This window comes from Numenius arquata, chromosome 10, assembly GCF_964106895.1.
Source record: "Numenius arquata chromosome 10, bNumArq3.hap1.1, whole genome shotgun sequence".
NCBI classification, from domain to species: domain Eukaryota; kingdom Metazoa; phylum Chordata; class Aves; order Charadriiformes; family Scolopacidae; genus Numenius; species Numenius arquata.
Window position 1 is genome coordinate 19,436,441 of NC_133585.1, and position 17,855 is coordinate 19,454,295.

Below are 17,855 nucleotides of genomic sequence, written 5' to 3' on the forward strand. Positions count from 1 at the left end.
TCCTTGCCCTGATGCTCACGGGTAAAAATAATATGAAGCCAAAAGCCACCTGGAAGGACACAGTGCTCTTCCTAGACACCACTCATAGATCAACGTGTCACCAAGCCCGAGGAGAAAACCCTCAGCACAGCAATCTAAGGATAGCCTCTTAGGTCTGTCACCTCTAGGAAAGAATTAAAAAAAAATGGAGCAGAGCTCTCAAAATAAAAATAACCTAGCATGGATAATACCTACTTTTTCTTTTTGTCTTTTTTTTTTTTCCTCCTACATCAGGTTAAGTAGTACCTGACACATCTATAGCTATAAAACAGGTTTCTCCCCTCTTGACTACGATTTATGTCGTTTCCTTTGTTTTATTAGAACAAAGAGTTTTAAACTCTCGGTTTCAGCTGGCAGAAGATGTTTCCAGCAATTCTGCCATTAAAATTGTATTCTAAGCAAATTATTCTAAAGCCCCTAAGACACTGATGCAAAAAAGCAATGCATTCTTAAACAGAGATAGCCAAGGGCTGATCTAGACTTCAAAATTAATTCCAGAAGCATTAATGGAGAAAAGCCAAAGCAGTGAAGGTCAGCACAGCAAGGAAGATGAAGGGTCTTTCCTACAGAGGATCTTCCAGTAAAGTAATCGGGCACTTGATACAGAATGGCCGAAGGAGAAATGGGTGGAGGGAGAGAGGAAGAAATGGTAAAGATGGAATGAAATCTGCAGAAGTGGCAGCCAGCGCATAAACAGCTCAGCTTGCTAGTGAGAAGTGGAGCCTGAAGAAGAGGAGCTTGTAACAGAATGAGAATATACTGCCAGGGCTTAATTGCTTTGACTTATGCACAGGATGGGGCAAAAGGCAGAAGAGCACAGAATAAGGCCAAGGGGATGCAGCTAAATACAACTGGGTACCATGTTAGACACAAACACACCAGCAGCAAAGGATCTTGCAGTTAAGCAACTTCCAGAGCAACATCTTGCCCTTATTCTTACCACTAATATATTTGCAGAAGGATAAGAAATTAAGCATAACTAAATACTTTCAGTCAGTCAGGAAAAGCACTGGTAAGACTCTGCTTACAGAAGTCCTTCTGTGCTCCCCAAAGGCACATTCACTCGCTTATTTCATTCAGTACTAGGTTGATGGAGTGACAAGCTTCAGCACTGGAATGCCAATTTAGATGCTTTCAGATGCCCACTGATTCAGCCAGGAAGGTTTGTGACATAAAGAATGTAGCTATGGCCATTTAATAATACTCCAAAAGGATATTCAGAACTACAAATACAGAATACAATTTTACATGAGTATCAGTAACAGAGTATTTTTTATAAACATTAAGCTTGCCACAAACTGTGAGGTTCAGTATTTCTTATATATTGTCTCATTTAGATTAGGCAATGATTGCACCAAGATTTATTTCAATTCATTAATTCAGTTCATTATACCAATGCCCAGATACTTAATTGCTTCGTTGCCAGTTGGAAATCCTCAGAGTTTAAGTTATTGCTTAACAAGGGTAAACTTCATTAGTCTTGTAAGTTCAAGTTATTTGCATTGCCGAAGTATTCTTCACCACGGCAAAACAGAGCAGCATTAGCTACTCCTGCTGTATGATTATTTAAATGAGATATTTCACCAAAAGGAGGCAGCAGGAGTTCTTGGAGGACAACGAAGGCAACAAGACCAACACTCACCTGCAAGGAACAGCTATGCAGAAGGCTACACACAGATGCAGATCAAACATAAAGATCCCATCAACCTGTCTCCCATCTAAGGAAGAACACAAATTAAGTCTTTCGTATCTCGCATCATACAACCACCAAGCACTGGGGTTTTTATATACATCTTTTCAACCCTTGACTTCTCCTCTACCTTTGTGTGGGCTTCCTTACCCCAGCACTGGCTTCTGATGGTGCTCAAAGCGTGTCCTACAGAATCAATCTGAAATACACTGGTTTCAGGCTGCACATTACAGTCAGAAATCACCTGAGAAGTCCTGTCTTCATGCTAAGTAATGGAAAGGGTAAATTCACATACAGGCACCACCAGATTAATCCCTTTTTGCAAGGTTCCTCATCATCAGAAGTACAAGAAATCTCTTGAAATAAAAAGCTTGGGTTTTTGGTTTTTGTTTTTTTTTTAAGTACTGATAAAGAGATGCGGTGCTGCTTCCCATGTGTCAGTCAAGAAAAGCTGGGGCATTTACACAAGGCTCTATGCAGACAACAAAAAGCAATACAAGTCAAATGCTCTTTTCCTTTTATTATCGCTCTTCCTCTAATTATGGCTCTTCCTCTAACACTGCATCAACACTTAGTTACCTAGCCCAAGAAGCGCAAGATTTTTTTCATTTGCTTCTTGATTCAGCCTATTACATCTTTAATGCCTCAACTGTAAAGACAAATAATTCTAAGAAAACAAAAAGAGGAAGACATAGCTCATCTTAAAAGAAAACTTCATTGACAGCCTGCAGGAGAGCATCCCTTACTGCATTCCTTCCTCAAACGGCAATGGAGTGTCTCCGGTTCACTGACAGGCCATCTAAGGTTAAGCAGAATATTAGCAAACACACATTCCTCATTAGAGTCACCTACCATCAAAGGGACAGTAATTCTTTGCAATGCTAAGACAGCCACCCTTAGGACCTGCCGGACCCCTCGGAGACTAACTGTGGAGCACAGGAGAGTTTCACAGCGCAGCAGAAGTACGGTTGCTTCACTAAAGCCTCATCGGTCATCCCCAGGACAGACTAACTGCACCAAAGGACCTCCCCAACCTGTTTCCCATTTAAATACCACTGCAACATTCAATAAATCAGAATCGCTTACTACCACGTGTAAATACTCGGATGCACATGGAAATCTCTGTAGTATATAAATTACATTTTCGGTGACTCTTGGCTTATTGGATCCCCATGCCCTGGCTACATGTATTACTATTTACCTTTTATTAGTAATTCATTATACTTACTACTACTTACTGTAATAACCCAGGATGTCACTACCTGAATAACCCAGGATGTCATTACAAACGCTTTTCATTCACCTACGCTTACTCTTAAAGTCAACTAATCACTCCATTTATATATTGTGAAAGACAAAAGGAAATTTGCAGTTTCTCATCCCTCGTTTATTTAAACACAATGTTAAAATGCCTATTTGAGAGTCTGTTTAAAACTCCTACAGGTGTCAGTATGAAGTGTTTTCTACACCAAAAATACCAGTTTTATTCCTCCTCTTATTCAACAGCTGTATGCCAAGTAACTAAAGTAACACCGTAAGCCTGGATGTACCTAAATCTGTACAATTCTATTTAGTGCTTTATAAATTTATAAAAGACAAAGGACACAGAGCAAGGGAAGAAAAAAATTAAATAAATAAAATCACAGCAAGCCAATCTCTCGAGATTGATGAAGACTGGGGAGTCCACAGACCAGGCTAGACCAAAGAAGCTGCTGTCTCCTTTATCTGGCTTCTAACAGTGCTCTCAGTTGAGCAAGGTCAAGCCTGGCCACAGTGCTAAGGAACAGCCAAGTGTTCCAGGAGCCAAAAATCACTCCCTGAAATCACTCCTGTCCTAGCACTTACCCTTAGAGGTTCTTTGCTGCAGGAATCACCTTCTTCCTGATAAAAAGCAAAGCTAACAACTAACAATTTGGCTGTTGTTAAAAGCAGGGGTGAATCTGCTGCAGGAGGGAGATGTTAACTCGGTGTCTTTGGAAGAGCTTCACATAGGACATGATGTCCTACCTACTTTACAATCACGCTGAGGACATTTTAAATGGAAAAAAACCCTGCTCGCTTCCCTGCCTGAAAAGGAGTGTTATCCTGGCCATCCTCACAGAGACGCTTGGGTCTGGCAGATAAAAAGGCACTATGTAAGTGCAGATTATCAGCAAAATGTAGCATAAGACAATACTGTGCTGGATCACTGTGTTCTTCCTCTGCCTGAGCAACTCCTTTTAGCAGACACAGAGGTTTAGGAACAGCCAGAACAATTACCATCATCTTCCTCCTGTTACATTAAAACTACAGCCTTCTAGCCGCAACACGAGTGAGCAGAGTGCCAGCAATAAACCATTTAAATATTGGAATGGAAATAATATGGGTTTTTAGCAAAGACTTTATTTTCAGAGCCTAATTGCAGCCACAAGCTTGAGTGACACTGCTGGTGCCACACCACTTCCACATTTTGAGAGAAGATAAGAGAGTCCTTGATTTATTTCAAACGTGACATGGGCTCAGGGCTCAGTAAGGACCACTTCAGGCAAGCACAAATACCCCCTTTTCTCCTTACAGTTATGGAAACAAGCTTTGAGCTTCATTGCTCAGAGTAGGTGTGCTCAGACTCTGGCCCTTAAAAACCTCCTGAGTCCTGCATGCAGCTACCTTACCACCAAAAGATGTGACTGTCCCTTCTGCTCCTCTGCTACGTTTTGTACGTGAAGCAGTCAGGAGAACACAAAGATAACCAAAGTAGCATCCCCTGGCCAAGAATGCTGTCCCTAGCAGCCCTCCCAGAAGCTGAAAACATGTTTTCACTCAGGCTGATAGAGTCAACAGGTTTCTCTTTGCACACCAGCAGTCCCGTGCAGCAGCATCACACAGGGGGAAGCCAGGCAGCAAAACCCCACCAAAGGCAAACAGCCCATGATGATGGCTATGGAGGACAACTCCTCAGCCCTGAGCTTTTTCGCATCTCTGGCTCTCAGCAGCAAAGGAGCTCCGCAGGGAGTCAGCAACAACCATTCCTTCCATACAGCAGAAGCAGGACAAGCAATAACGCTTTGCAGATCTTAAACCCATCTGCAGGTACTTATCAAAGGACTAAAGCAGCATGAGGATTCGGGCAAAAGAAATAAATAAAAAATATAATATCTCTTACCTCTGCCAAAGGAATCTGGCACTTCCTGTCACTGCAGTCGTCCCGATGAAAGCCGCCACCATGAGCCTACGCCTGGTCCTGGGGTGATGAGCTGTCCCATGGTAACGCCGGGCAACAGCAGACAGCCCCGCTGCGATGGGAAGAAATCGAAGGCGAAACATCCTGTCGAACAAGAAGAACACATCAGCAAAGCAACAAACAGTTTCCAGTTGTTAACCCTCAACCAGAGGCTTGCTCATATTTTTTTCAAAAATAGCAAAGTTACAGAAAATAACTGTCACAGATGTTTATTAGCTGTTCTGAAATAGGTGCGTCACCTGCCTAATAAATAGGAAATTACAAGTATTACGGATTGGCATACACCTGGCTGACACACCTTGCCATCACATCCCAACTACTTATTCAGCTGCTCTTACAACATTTTTCAGATTCCTCTTCAGCCTTTACCCAGCACACTTCGTTATGAGGAAATATTTGCATGCTCCCGCTCAAGTGCCAAGGCACGGAAGACGCAGGTAGATCTTAAAAGCAACAGCAAATAAGAGCCATTTGGCCAGACGGAAAGACACAGCTGGATTTTAGAAGGCAAAAATAAACCAAATAACAAGCAAACCAACCAAACAAAAACCCAACCCAGTCATTTTGAATTTCCTTAAGAAAATCCCAGTGTTTTTAAAACACATTTTTAGCTAGCCTGGAGCAAAACCAGTTATATTCAACTTCAAGGGAAGTTTCACATTGTCAAAACTCATAAAATAGAATAATCCATGCCCGGTTACACACACAAGGGTACAGGCACAAATGAGAAAGCGGAGCGACAAATCTAAACGTTGTTACCACAGAGAAATCTGAACTGCAAAACCGTCCCCTCATCACACGCAGCAGCAACAGGAGAGAAAGCAATTTTTGCTAGCTCACCGGATTGAAGGTGAAGGGTAAATGTTGCCTTTGAAAAGAAAATGTGCTGCATCTTTTAGTGAAATAAAGGTTTCATTTCTAACTGATGCAAATTCGATTTTCTGATTGTGTCAGGCAGTCTTGAAAAAAGGAAACTGGGAACACAATGGTAAAAGAATTCCAAAGGCCAGCAAAAAAATTGGAAGTGGAGAGCAGCGGACCAGCGGCCCAATTTTTTCGTTTTATTCCCCATTCTTGCTGTTCCATTCAAATATTCCTAGCCAGCGAATAACCACAGAACATAAAAATAAAGTCACATCTATGGGTTTCTACTTGCTTTTGCAACACAAGATGCTACCGTACCATTCTGCTAAACCATTAATTCCCAAGAACGAGAATCCTGGGACCGTTTTGCACAAACACATCTTACGCCTGTGGTGTGTTACCCCATTTCAGCTATAAAATGCCATTTTCTGCCGGTTAAAGCAACACGCAGCTCAGGATTTCATAACGTGAACCAGTGATGCGAATTTAGGGAGGGGGAGAGAGGAACAGGGAGGGAAGACTCACATCAGTTTTTCAGCAGATAATTTTGAGTGCCAGAGCTCTTTTAAGGCATCTTTTAAGGCTCTTCTAAGGTATCTTTTAAGGCAAGAGGTGGTGGAGATGCACCTGAAGATTTCACAGCACAATCAAGAAACAGGTGGCAAGGTGGAGGAAAGCAGAGATAATGAAAAATCATTAGCAAACCCCCTTATCCGTGATTTTTATCAGATCTAAGCCTTTTGCACAGTCCTGGGACAAGGGAGATGGGATGAAGCACCAGCAGGCCACGGCAGGCTGGGATGGAGCTGGCAAAGCCACAGGGTGTCTATCCCTCACCAACCTGGTTTACGAGCAAATACCATGAAGTCTGCTGCTCACAACTAGTGCATCTGAATAGTATCCATTTGATATTCATCTGCGCACACATTAAAAGTCAAGTTTGCAGTCAGCATTACCATTTTGTTTATTCCTTTAAAAATAAACAGGCTTGAAATTAAAGTTCTAATGGAATCCAGCCAGCCAACAGCATCTATTCTCCAGTTTTCTCCAGCTCTGAACAATAGAAGATTTTGTAATGAGAAACAGCTCTAATTTCAAATTTAAAATTATTTCCATCCTACACAAACCTGATGTTCCCATTTCATCTCCAGGGATGAATTTCTGTTACGTATGCAGAGAAAAATCTGCAAGTGTTATTTTCATCAAGAAGCTAATATTGCCCTTACTTGGGTTCCCCATCCTAATTACAGCTTTATATGCATAAGATGTAATGGATAAGGGAAGTATTGCCAGTATCATTTAATCAGTCAAAATGAAAATCAAGCCCCACAGTGCTTACTTTTGAGCTTGAAGAGATTTTAACAACATTTCAGATTGCTGGCTTTAGAGCTGCAAAAATGTTTGCTCTGTCTGAACCCTAAGAAACACTAAAGTATCCGCTTTGTCCAAGTAATCTCCATACTTCATGGTGCTGGGATGTTCACCCAGACAGTGCTCACTTGGTAGCAACTGCCCAAGAGAGCTGAAAGCAGGCAGTTCCCATAATAACAACCCTAAAATGAAGAGAATCCTTGTCTCAGAACAACAACAAAAAAAAAAGCATTTTGGAAGCTGAATTTTCCATGCTTTCCATCTGCAATATTACAATCTCGCATAATTTTTATTTTTTTTTTTAATCAAAAGCGTTATATTTGGTATGTTTTGTTAAAAGCTCCACACATTTAAGTCAAGATCACTCAAGAAAGCTGGTGCTCTCTTTTCAAAAGATTAAAAATAAGCATCTTGCCATAACTGTGGCAATGTAAAGCTTAACACCACGATCTGCAGTAGGGTAAGAAATAAAACTGAGATAAAGTATAAAACTCCCACAAACTGATGTGATTACAGCTTGCAATAAGAAATAATCTCAATTCTTGCGTTATTTAATGCAATAAATGATTTGGGTTTGTTTTTTTTTTTACAGGATACAATAAAGTAGCTCAGAGAAAAAAACCACCACCAAACTTAACTGCCATTAACTCCAAAACAATGAAAATAAGGACATAAAAGTTGTAATGACATCCTAGCATTACTGCTACAAGGGACCTGTAGATCATGTTTTTGTTTCTAAGAGATAAGTCGGTCTTATCTTAAGTTCTGGTCTGAACAGCTCTACAGTTACTTTCAGAGGTTGAATTAATATCCTTGGACAAAAGAAATACTTGGGGCTTTTTTCCAGAAAAGAATTACATATATGTTTTTATTTATGCTACATGTCATGGGTTGGTTGGGTTTTTTTTTTAAGCAGAAGAGTCAACCGACAAACTTGAAGATTTAAAACAAAAGTTTTGTTGATTTTCTGCTCCACCAAACCCCTATCCTCAAAAAAACTGAAAAAAATAAACCCAACCAAAAAAAAAAAAAAAAAGTCAAGCTGGCCCCAAACGCCCACCAAAAGAGACCTGACAGCCCATCCCGCTACCTGGCTCGCTCTGTCCACTTTGGCACCACGTTTTTGTGCCCCAGCTCCATGGTTTAAGCTGTGTTTCTGCCCCAGCAGCTCTCATGGCCACCAGGTAAGGGCTCAGGGCCCTGCTCTGTAGGGACATGCAGCTGGCAAGATGGAACAGCATAAAGCCTCGTGTATTTGTAATTTAGCATGAAACGTGTTAGCGTCTTTGACACCCAGGAAACCCACAAAGCCATGAGGAACGTACCGCCTCTGATCCCAGACACAACAGGCATCATTCAAACTGAGGACATTCAGATCGCTTTAAAAGAAGAAATGCAAAGTTATTTCAACAGCTATATACATTCTGGCCTGATGTGGATATTTTATTTCTCCAAACAATGATCCTCTGCCTGCTAACCTGTTTTGCAAGGAAATTCAGACAGGCTCTCCGCTTCTTCCCCTTGCCATGTCCAGAGTGTCAGCAGCCCAGCCCTGGATTTTTCCACTGCAGATCCCAACATTCTTGCATCCTCTTTCAGATACCAAAAGAACAGAACAAAAAGACTTGCTCCCATTTTTCCAGCACCCTAATTAGCTGATGTTCTCAAGACTGAAAGTGCTACGTAGCCCAGTCTGGGAAAAGGGACTTCTTTGCACTTGGGTACCCCACAGCACTGAACTTTTTGTTGTCCTTTTTGGCAATCCAGAACAGCCTCGGTTTTTAAGATGAAACACACTTAAAGCAGCTTTTTGATGTCAAAGCTGCCCTCAGTGGCACAAGCATGTGAGAGGGAGAACAGTGACTGAATAAGCTGATGGGTGTTTAATTTTTAATCAGAGAAGGCTTCACAAGCACCTTTTATTTGAACAGATTTACTAGGGCATGGTAAGCTTGCGCATTAGTGCAAAACATCGAGTGTAAATTTAAATGAAAAATATTGTTATGTAGTAAGATCTTCTCAAAAAAGATTTGCGTTTTATGAGGCATTTCTCAGGCATAAAGGCTTCTGCAGGGACTGGCTGAGATGGAGTCACTAAGAACCAGATGAGCTTTCTGGAGCTGTATCTTTATTAAAAAGCAAAGTCTGACTTTGCCAGAGCGCGCCAAGACATCCTGACCCAGCAGCCACTGTAGGAAAATTCCTCAGTTACTTCCATCTCAGCCTCCGACCATCAGTCCTACCTCACCCCTGCTCACTGAAGACAGCGACACCAGCTCCAGAAGGCTCTGGTGGGGTGCCCTGAAGAAGAGAGCCCAGCAGCAGAAGAGCACGGGTCTCAGCTCCCAGCTCTCCTGTTTCTGTCTTATCAAGACTGTTATTGGGAAAAGAGGAAGGAAAAATTGCAATGAGAAAAAAGGTACAACAAATAAATCCAAGGGGAAGGAAAAGTCAAGACACAAGGGAAAGGGTAAAGTAATCAGAAGTTTCACCATCAACACTAATATAGATACTTAAAATAATCTGAGATACATAAACCCAGAGGAAAAAAACCACCACCTTAGCATCAAACCTGCCTCCTCCAAGAATAAGTTAGTAATTTTGACTTCTCCTCCCCCCAGTTCTCCATACTCTCCATTTACAAACTGGTACAAGGGAGAGAGATCTCTACAAGGGTAGTTCACACAAAAGGTGCCCGCAGGTGGATTCCAGAGGCATCTCGATTCACTCCTTCCCCCATTCCCAAGAGACACCAAACAGCTCCTGCTCTTTTCCCCTCCTGTAACTCCAATTTTTACCTTACCCAGTGCAATTTTCAGATAAAGGATTACTCACATTACTGAAGTTATTAGCTTACGAAGAAGCATCAATCAGTTTTGGGAATGAAAATGAAATCTAGCAGCAAAAGTAATTTCTTCTCAGGTGTGAGATTGGGGCAATATTTAATCACATTAATTTCACCGGAAAGGGGAAACCACATTTGTTTCAGAGCACAGTTCAAATTGATTGAGAGTCTACAAAGCATCAATCCATAACATGCTGCCAGGTCTTTAGTAGAAACTTAACATATAGCCTGGCAATTTCTTTTTAACAGTCACTGTGGTAAGGATTCACCTCTTCCTAAAATCCTCAGCCCTGAAAATGCACACTTCCCAACTCTGCAGCTCCGTAACTCCAATCAGTCATTGCTCATCCTCCCCCTGGGGACCACCAGTGCCCTCCCTCAAATAGCCAGGATTTAGCATTAACTGTCACCCTGCTCTGCATGCAGCTGCTATTAAAGCGATGCCATTGCATTTCATAACATGTTTAAAAAAATCTGGTCTAATATTGCGCTACCAACACTTTTTGGTGTTCTGCAATCACTTTGCTATTAACATGGCTTATTTAGTCTAACAATTTACCAGGATGATATCCATTAAGACTCCATTATTTATGCCATCCTCATCTCATGAGTTGCTTTATTCTGCCAAATTGATCCATTTAGCATCGTAAGACACAAAGTGAAAATTAAACAGCAAAACCACAGCTAGTTGAAATCCAACCGATTAAACTACCACTTCCACACATAAGTGTTTTTCCCCTCAGTTTAATACAAGTATCCTTACTATTAGCTGTATTTAAATTAAGGGAAACGTAGGTTTCCCTGCTACGATCAGTTGGCTTAATCCCTCCTCACCCCACTTAACAAGCTCCACATACCCATACTTGGGCTCTCACTGCTTGAAAACAAATAGTCTGCTAGGAACTGCAGATCACCCTGAGATAGCAAGCGCTATACGGAAGAAATAACCATCTCTCCTTGGGCTGTACAAGCCGCCCATGTGGGTTTTTACCAAGTCTGCCGCCACAGGAGCTTTGCCTTTGACTCGAGCAACACTGTCCAGAGAAGAGTCACAAACCCCAAACGCTGCCACACAGAGTCCAGAGTAAAACAGACATGATTGAAAATAATTTTACTGATCTTTAGTGCTCAGTAGTGATGACGATGCGAAGACACACACAAGATTTACAATTTAGCTTTAACAAAGTATTATAAATAATGAAGTTGTAATGACTATTAAGTATGTGTTCAGTAGATAACTTGGTCTCAGTCTTCCCTTGGAAAGGGAGACAGGAGCATTTACTCACTCGGGAAAGATCTTTGTCCCACGTGCCTTCGAGCATTTAAAGTCTATTTAGGACAAAGGCTTCGGTGCCAACTAAAACAGCAGAAGCAGCATCACTCGGCAAGCTCAACAGCAGCCCCACACCTCCTAACATGCCAGCTGAGTCGCTACAGGACTTGTGAGCAGATGCAACCACCACGAACTGCGGCTTTTGAGAAACTAGAGGTAACTAGTAGAGCTGCAAAAACAAAAACCAACCAGAAAAAAAAATTTCTCTCACCTCTTATTAAGGATGTTGAATGTTGACCCTGTTTCATGAGCTACTTCTTAATCAGTCCAATGTGAAATTTTATTTTTTCCATCACTATTCCCAAATAATCAGGCTTGTCTTGGCAAACCAGACATACGAGCAGGAGCACCAGAGCACAAGCAATCACGCAGAAGGGGAAAAAAAAAAAAAAAAACAAACACCACCAATTTGAGGAGCAAAGGTTTGGCAGAGAGGTAGAAAATAGAACACTTCTGCCTTTTTCTGTAGAAAGTTACAGCCAGCAGGAATACAGCTGCCTCACGACCTGAGCGATTTAGCTTGCCTTGTACAATCTGTGCCGATGGGATGTGATTTTTCCGAGGATTCCTAAGTTTCACAAGAAATGGAAAGACCCTCCTTGAAGCTCCTGCCCTTTCTCCAGCTGATGGCCACCTACCTGATCGTACCTTACAAGAAAAACAAAAAATATCCCAGAGCAGTCAAAGTAGATTTAAGAAGTGTTTAGGGCTTACTTGGCTGCAAGAAAACTAATGTTAATTCTTAACGAATAAACATGTGTTTCACAAGAAAATAACGCTGGAAGAGAAAAACGTAAGTAGTCTGAGAAGAAAGCAAAAGCCTCACTGGGCTGCAAAGGTGACAATTCAAGAGGCTGGAGTTAATCTGCAGATACACGACCAGCTCCAGAAAAAGACTTATGTCTTTTTGGAGGTAGACAGGCAGGGGATGATCTCAGAATCTGACCTGGTGAAGTCTGTACCTCTTTTCCTCTCCAAAAAGGAGGGAAAAGATTTGTGAACCCGCTCAGAATTTGAATATCACCTTACAGTAATTTCGCCCTTTCCTATTCTATCTTTTGAATAGAAACATCACCTACCCCAGCCACAGCCACTGGCTTCTTTAGAAAATGCCTCTCCTGCCAAAGCGCGACACTTTGATGGCACATATCAAAAGAAGTTTTAAATAAAAATCTTACTGAGACAAAAAAGTTACAGCATCTGCATTTCATCTACCAGATGGTGACTTATTGGGAATTCAGAAGAGTGCTGGTTCTTCCCCCCAAAAAAAACGGAAAAGCAAGTCTGAACTGCTGCAGTTGTTTTTCCAGGGATGTATTATTGGATCAGCTCTAACTTCAGAGAGAAAAAAAGAATACAGATAAGCCTGGCTAGTGCCTTGTGCTTTTATAACATGACCCGAGGAGCTCACTTTCACAGCATGAGAAAGCCAGCAACAAATATTTAGCTCCATCCAAGGTGGCCAGCAGATAACACGTGTGCTCACGTGCTAATCTGCAGCAAACACTCCACCGAGCAGATGACCAGATGAGTCACGGTGTCTGACCACTACCACTCACCACCTCCCTCTCCGCAGCCATGAAACCGAAATGCAAAACATCCATCAGCTGATGGAGGAGTTTTACTTTGCAATCCATCAAAACTTCAGCCAAGGGAAAAAAAAAAAATTATATTCATGTTAATGGAAATCATAGAATCATAGAATTGTCTAGGTTGGAAGGGACCTTTAAGATCATCTAGTCCAACCATCAACCTAACTCTGATAAAAAATCCCCATCACTAAACCATGTCTCTAAGCACTAGGTCAACCCGGCTTTTAAATACCCCCAGGGATGGGGCCTCAACCCCTTCCCTGGGCAGCCCATTCCAAGGCTTAAGAACCCTTTCCATGTCAACATTTTTCCTGCTATCCAATCTGAAACTCCCCTGGTGCAACTTGAGGCCATTTCCTCTTGTCCCATCGCCTGGGACTTGGGAGCAGAGACCGACCCCCCCTGGCTACAGCCTCCTTTCAGGGAGTTGGAGAGAGCGAGAAGGTCTCCCCTCAGCCTCCTTTTCTCCAGGCTGAACACCCCCAGCTCCCTCAGCCTCTCCTCACAAGACTTGTTCTCCAGACCCCTCACCAGCTCCGTTGCCCTTCTCTGGACCCGCTCCAGCAACCTTAAAAGCACATGATAAAAGCCCTAGTTACAGACTATAAGAAGAGGTGTCCAAAAAAAAAAAAAAAAAAAAAAAAAAAAATATCACCTCCTCGTATCAGTGGTAGAGGGAGGCAAACTCCTGGGGAACTCCAATGGATGGCAAGCCCGATGCACACACACAGAGCATCTACTACAGTGACAATCCTCACGGATTCTTTACCACCGACTGACATAAGGCAGGCATCAATTCTTGCAGATCTTCCTTGTGTTTGTATCATAGCTAAGATTTTAGTGAAAAAAATACAACTACTCTTCTAGCTCTCGAAGCAAAAATGCCAGAGAAGGAAAGTTTCCATCAAACTAATGAAAACACAGATGTTAAAGTGGTGGTACATAACACAACTACTCTATACAGATACTAGGTCTGATTTCAACGTTGCCACAAGACAGGCTTTGTCTGTGTCACAGACTGCAAATTATGAAGCTACACAGATTCCCAGGGCTCATGTTTCAAGCACAGGTCATCTGCAGCATTCTTCATCTCAAACCATGATCTTCTCTCTTGCTGTCTACACGAGGATCTTGGATTTCATTTCAAAGAGCTATAAACTCTAACAGTAACAGAAAAACGCAAAGAATTTGAGCTCTACAGACCCTGGAGACTTAACAGAAAACTACACACACACACACCAGATAAGCCAACTATTTTCTATTCAAAAAACACCACTACATTAAGCCACTGATTTGTTTGTGGCAGGTAGAGGAAGGGTGACAAGCTGTGACAGGCTGCAGGGACAGAAAGGAAAGCATGTAAGGAATCAAAGGTTGTTTATGCATAGCATTTAAGGCCACACGTTCACAGCTATTATAAACCAGCACAAGCAGCTGGCCTGCCCCCAGCTGTGTATGCCCACCTTGTGCCAAACGCAGCACAAAATTCCCAGTTACAAGGATGAGCATTTCTGTCTGCTTCACCTTCTCCTGCCCCACATCCACAGTAGTGCCACCCCAGAGAAGATGATATCTTCACACAGCAGTACTGCCAACTCTGAGTGGTGGTGGGATCGCAGTTAAAAGCTGCTCTCGACAGAGGTTAAATCCAGGTTGGATGAAAGGAAATTCCATGGCAGGTTTCTTTGGCAAAAAAAAATAGTCACTACACTCAGAGACAAGGTAGCAGGCAAAGACAACTCAGAATTTACTAGCCAAGGACTTTTCAGATAATGTTACGGAAGCTGCAGTAAAATAATGCACAATCTGAACAGTCAAGTTGTCTATTTTTTCTATTTTATTGTATCTTAAATCTTTCACTAAGGGGCAAGCCTGCCGAAGACTTTTGGGTGGTATGTGCTTAGGCAGACAAAAGTGCATGTCAACCCAGATTTGCTATGAGTCCTTGCATTTCTTACTAGAATTGTCAAACACATCGCCCTAAAGGGATATATAGCCATCCTCCTCATTAAGAGGTAGCCATGCCATCTGCAACACACCTTTTTCAAAATAGTTCTGCTTTAAAAAAAAGTCAAAACATTCTCCTCAAAGGCATACAACAAGCTATGATATTACAACAACCCTGGGTAACTGTTTCCTACCCAACTATCTCAAAGAGCACCATCACACCTGAAGTCGCATCTACACCAAAATACTTTTTCACTACCACCCCCTGCCACTTCCCAGCAGGAACACACAGCGTCTGGAAAACTAACAATGAAAGTTTTTGTTGTTGGTACACAGGCATCCTCAGCCCTACTGCACTGAACTGTGTTAAAACACCGGGCACCAGTAAGGCCACTGGAAACTCGGGAAGGATAAATCAAGTACTTCTATATCCCAGCTCACTCCATTTCAAAGAATGTTACTGCAGCAAAAGGAACTGCACGAAGCCAAGTGTTTCTATAATAAACCTAGCACGATTGCTACAGAATGTATTTTGCTCAAGAAATGCAAAAAACACAGTTGTTTCCACATTCTAGATCTAAACATAGCTGATGGCTCCCTCAAGTACCACCTGAAAAATGCAATGCTTTCGGTATGCTGCTTCAAAAGCCTTCTGAGACTTCAAACGATTTGCAAGTCTTGCAGTTTGTCCCATTAACCTGCCTGAGAACAACAGTACAATCTGTCCTCTGAAAATGCTACTACAAGCTTACCCAGGAACCTGACTTCTTGGCCCAAGAGGAAGCTATACAGAGAAGTTACACAAGAACAGTAAGGCACAGGGAGCTCCAGAGAGCCTCCAGTAGGCAGACATTATTGATGTAAGCAAGGCACACCATTCTTTTTCCTCCAGAGCATGAAATTACAACTTCTTGAGTTCAAGAAGCATAATGGATATCACAAAAGTTTCTGCAGAAAATGGGGGATTTGGAGAACAAGCCATTTCCACATGTAAACAAAGAACAGAGTTCACACGAGCTTAAGATACAGTGCTCAATATGCACATTATACTCTTAACACACCAGAAATTTTCTGAATACCAGAAAATTTAAGAGGATGGTTATAAGTCACAGGAGCCTCCATGCCCTCTTCTGGCAGCAGCTATTGGCTAAAGAAGCCGTTGCCGAAACCGGTGGCCACCACAACCCCCTCCAGAGCCCCAGAGAAGTGGGCAGTGATGACGCTAGAACATATTTGCCTCGTACTTCTGTGCTGGTCAAGAAACTGTTTGTTGCTCTAGGTGGACAAGGACCCAGAGTTTAAGCTTCTTTAGTTAGTTTCGCTTGTTGTTTTGTTTTAAAGACACCTTCCTATGCTCAAATAAGTTTTTACTGAGTGCACAGAAATAGTGAGCTGCACTGGGTTTTTGGGGTGGTTTGGGGTTTTTTTTAATATTTTATGAAAATGGCACAGCTGAGGTTGAGTTCATGGGAAGCCCCAAGCAGCAGCCTCGTCCCACAGCTTGCTCCCATGCCTGCTTCGCTCCTCCTTCCAAATGACACACCGCTGCCCGAGCCTTCCAACAGAAGAGTCAGCACAACTTTTCACGCTGCAAAAAAAGGGAACTTATCTTCCTACAGCTTTAGGAAAAATCCTAGATGAACACTTCAGAACAAGAATAATTCCAAACAGGGCAGATTTAAGGGTAAATATCAGCAAGATAACTAGTTCAGCAGAACTGAAAGCTCCTGAAAGCAGGGCCGCAGCATGCTGTGAGTTACACACCCCAGCAGGCAGCAATACCATCCTCACCTGTAGGGCAAGCGTATTTGCTCGCCGGCTGTGGGTCAGGCGGTCACGAAGAACGGTGGGAATTATTTCTCAGCAACTGCAGAGCTGTGTTCTAAAAACAATAAAAAAACATAATACAGATCACAACTCTTTGCTGCCAGCAGCGTGCTGCACACAGTGTCCCTTCTGGCAGTCACGATCTGCGTATTAGTGCCCACACATATTGACCTCAGTACTTCCATCTCGGACTGCCCACCAAATAAAGTCGGGAGGCAAAAAAAAAAAAAAAAAGTCATGCAGCTGATAAAAAAAACCAAAAGTGCCAGCCTTGTCTTTACATTAACTTAAGTCTGAGCTGGCACTCAAGTTTCTAGAAGAGAAAGCCTCAAAAACTCCTGCCTTGTTTGACCTGCCCACCCCTGGTCAGTAGACCCCGTTAAACAGACTCAGATTTACCACCTTTCCCAAGCAGCTCATTAAACTAAAGGCAAATATGGTACACATAAATCATGTCATGATAAAGATCAGGCCTTTCTACACCCTCAGTGGTTTATTAACCCAAATTCACCCTAAAGGATTTTCCAAAGACAAACTGCATGTCAAATACAGTTCAGCTGTTCAGTGAAGTTAAAGCTGTTTAACGAACTACCATTAAGAAAAATTGCTTTGACAGTAGCTATAACATACAGCAATAATTCACATAGCCCTGGCAGCGCCACGAGCAATCCCCTACAGCAACAAAACTATACCAAAACTAGGGAGCAGGGGACTCAGCTCCTCGAACTGCGTGAGAGCTCCCCAGAATACTCCTTGCAGACCCCCCTTGGCCCAGGCACACTCAGGGGGGGTCCTTCCCTCTCCTGAGGCTTTCCCAGGAGGAAAACCTGAACACTGGAATCAAGGCACAGACCCCAAGGTTTATTTCATAGGAAAGAAATTAGAGCACTACTACAGGGGCCCAGGGTATGGAGAAGCTGTAACACGGTACCCCAAGTCCCCTGTAACCCTGAAAGCCCAGGTTCCACTGGCAGCAGCTCTCTCTCAGCTCCTGGGCCGAGGATACCCCCCTCACCAGGCGAATCCCCCTCAGCCCTGGGCCTGGGATAACTCCTCAACGCCTGGGCGAGCACCTCTCAGCCCCTGGGCCTGGGCGGGCCCCCCTCAGCCCCTGGGACCCCACCTCA

At 42.7% G+C, this 17,855-nt stretch overlaps 1 protein-coding gene across 2 annotated transcripts in view; it reads right to left on the reverse strand.

Annotated features, from left to right (window-relative positions):
- The window catches only part of MICU1 (mitochondrial calcium uptake 1), a 117,864-nt gene that overhangs the window by 99,598 nt on the left and 411 nt on the right, over positions 1–17,855 (reverse strand). For both annotated transcript variants that reach the window (XM_074155243.1, XM_074155242.1), the window contains exons 2-3: positions 16,693–16,783; positions 4,872–5,033 (exon numbers count right to left, since the gene is read on the reverse strand). In XM_074155243.1, the coding sequence (XP_074011344.1) occupies positions 4,872–5,032 (161 nt within the window). In that variant the 5' untranslated portion in view covers position 5,033; positions 16,693–16,783. The remainder of the gene's footprint in view (positions 1–4,871; positions 5,034–16,692; positions 16,784–17,855) is intronic.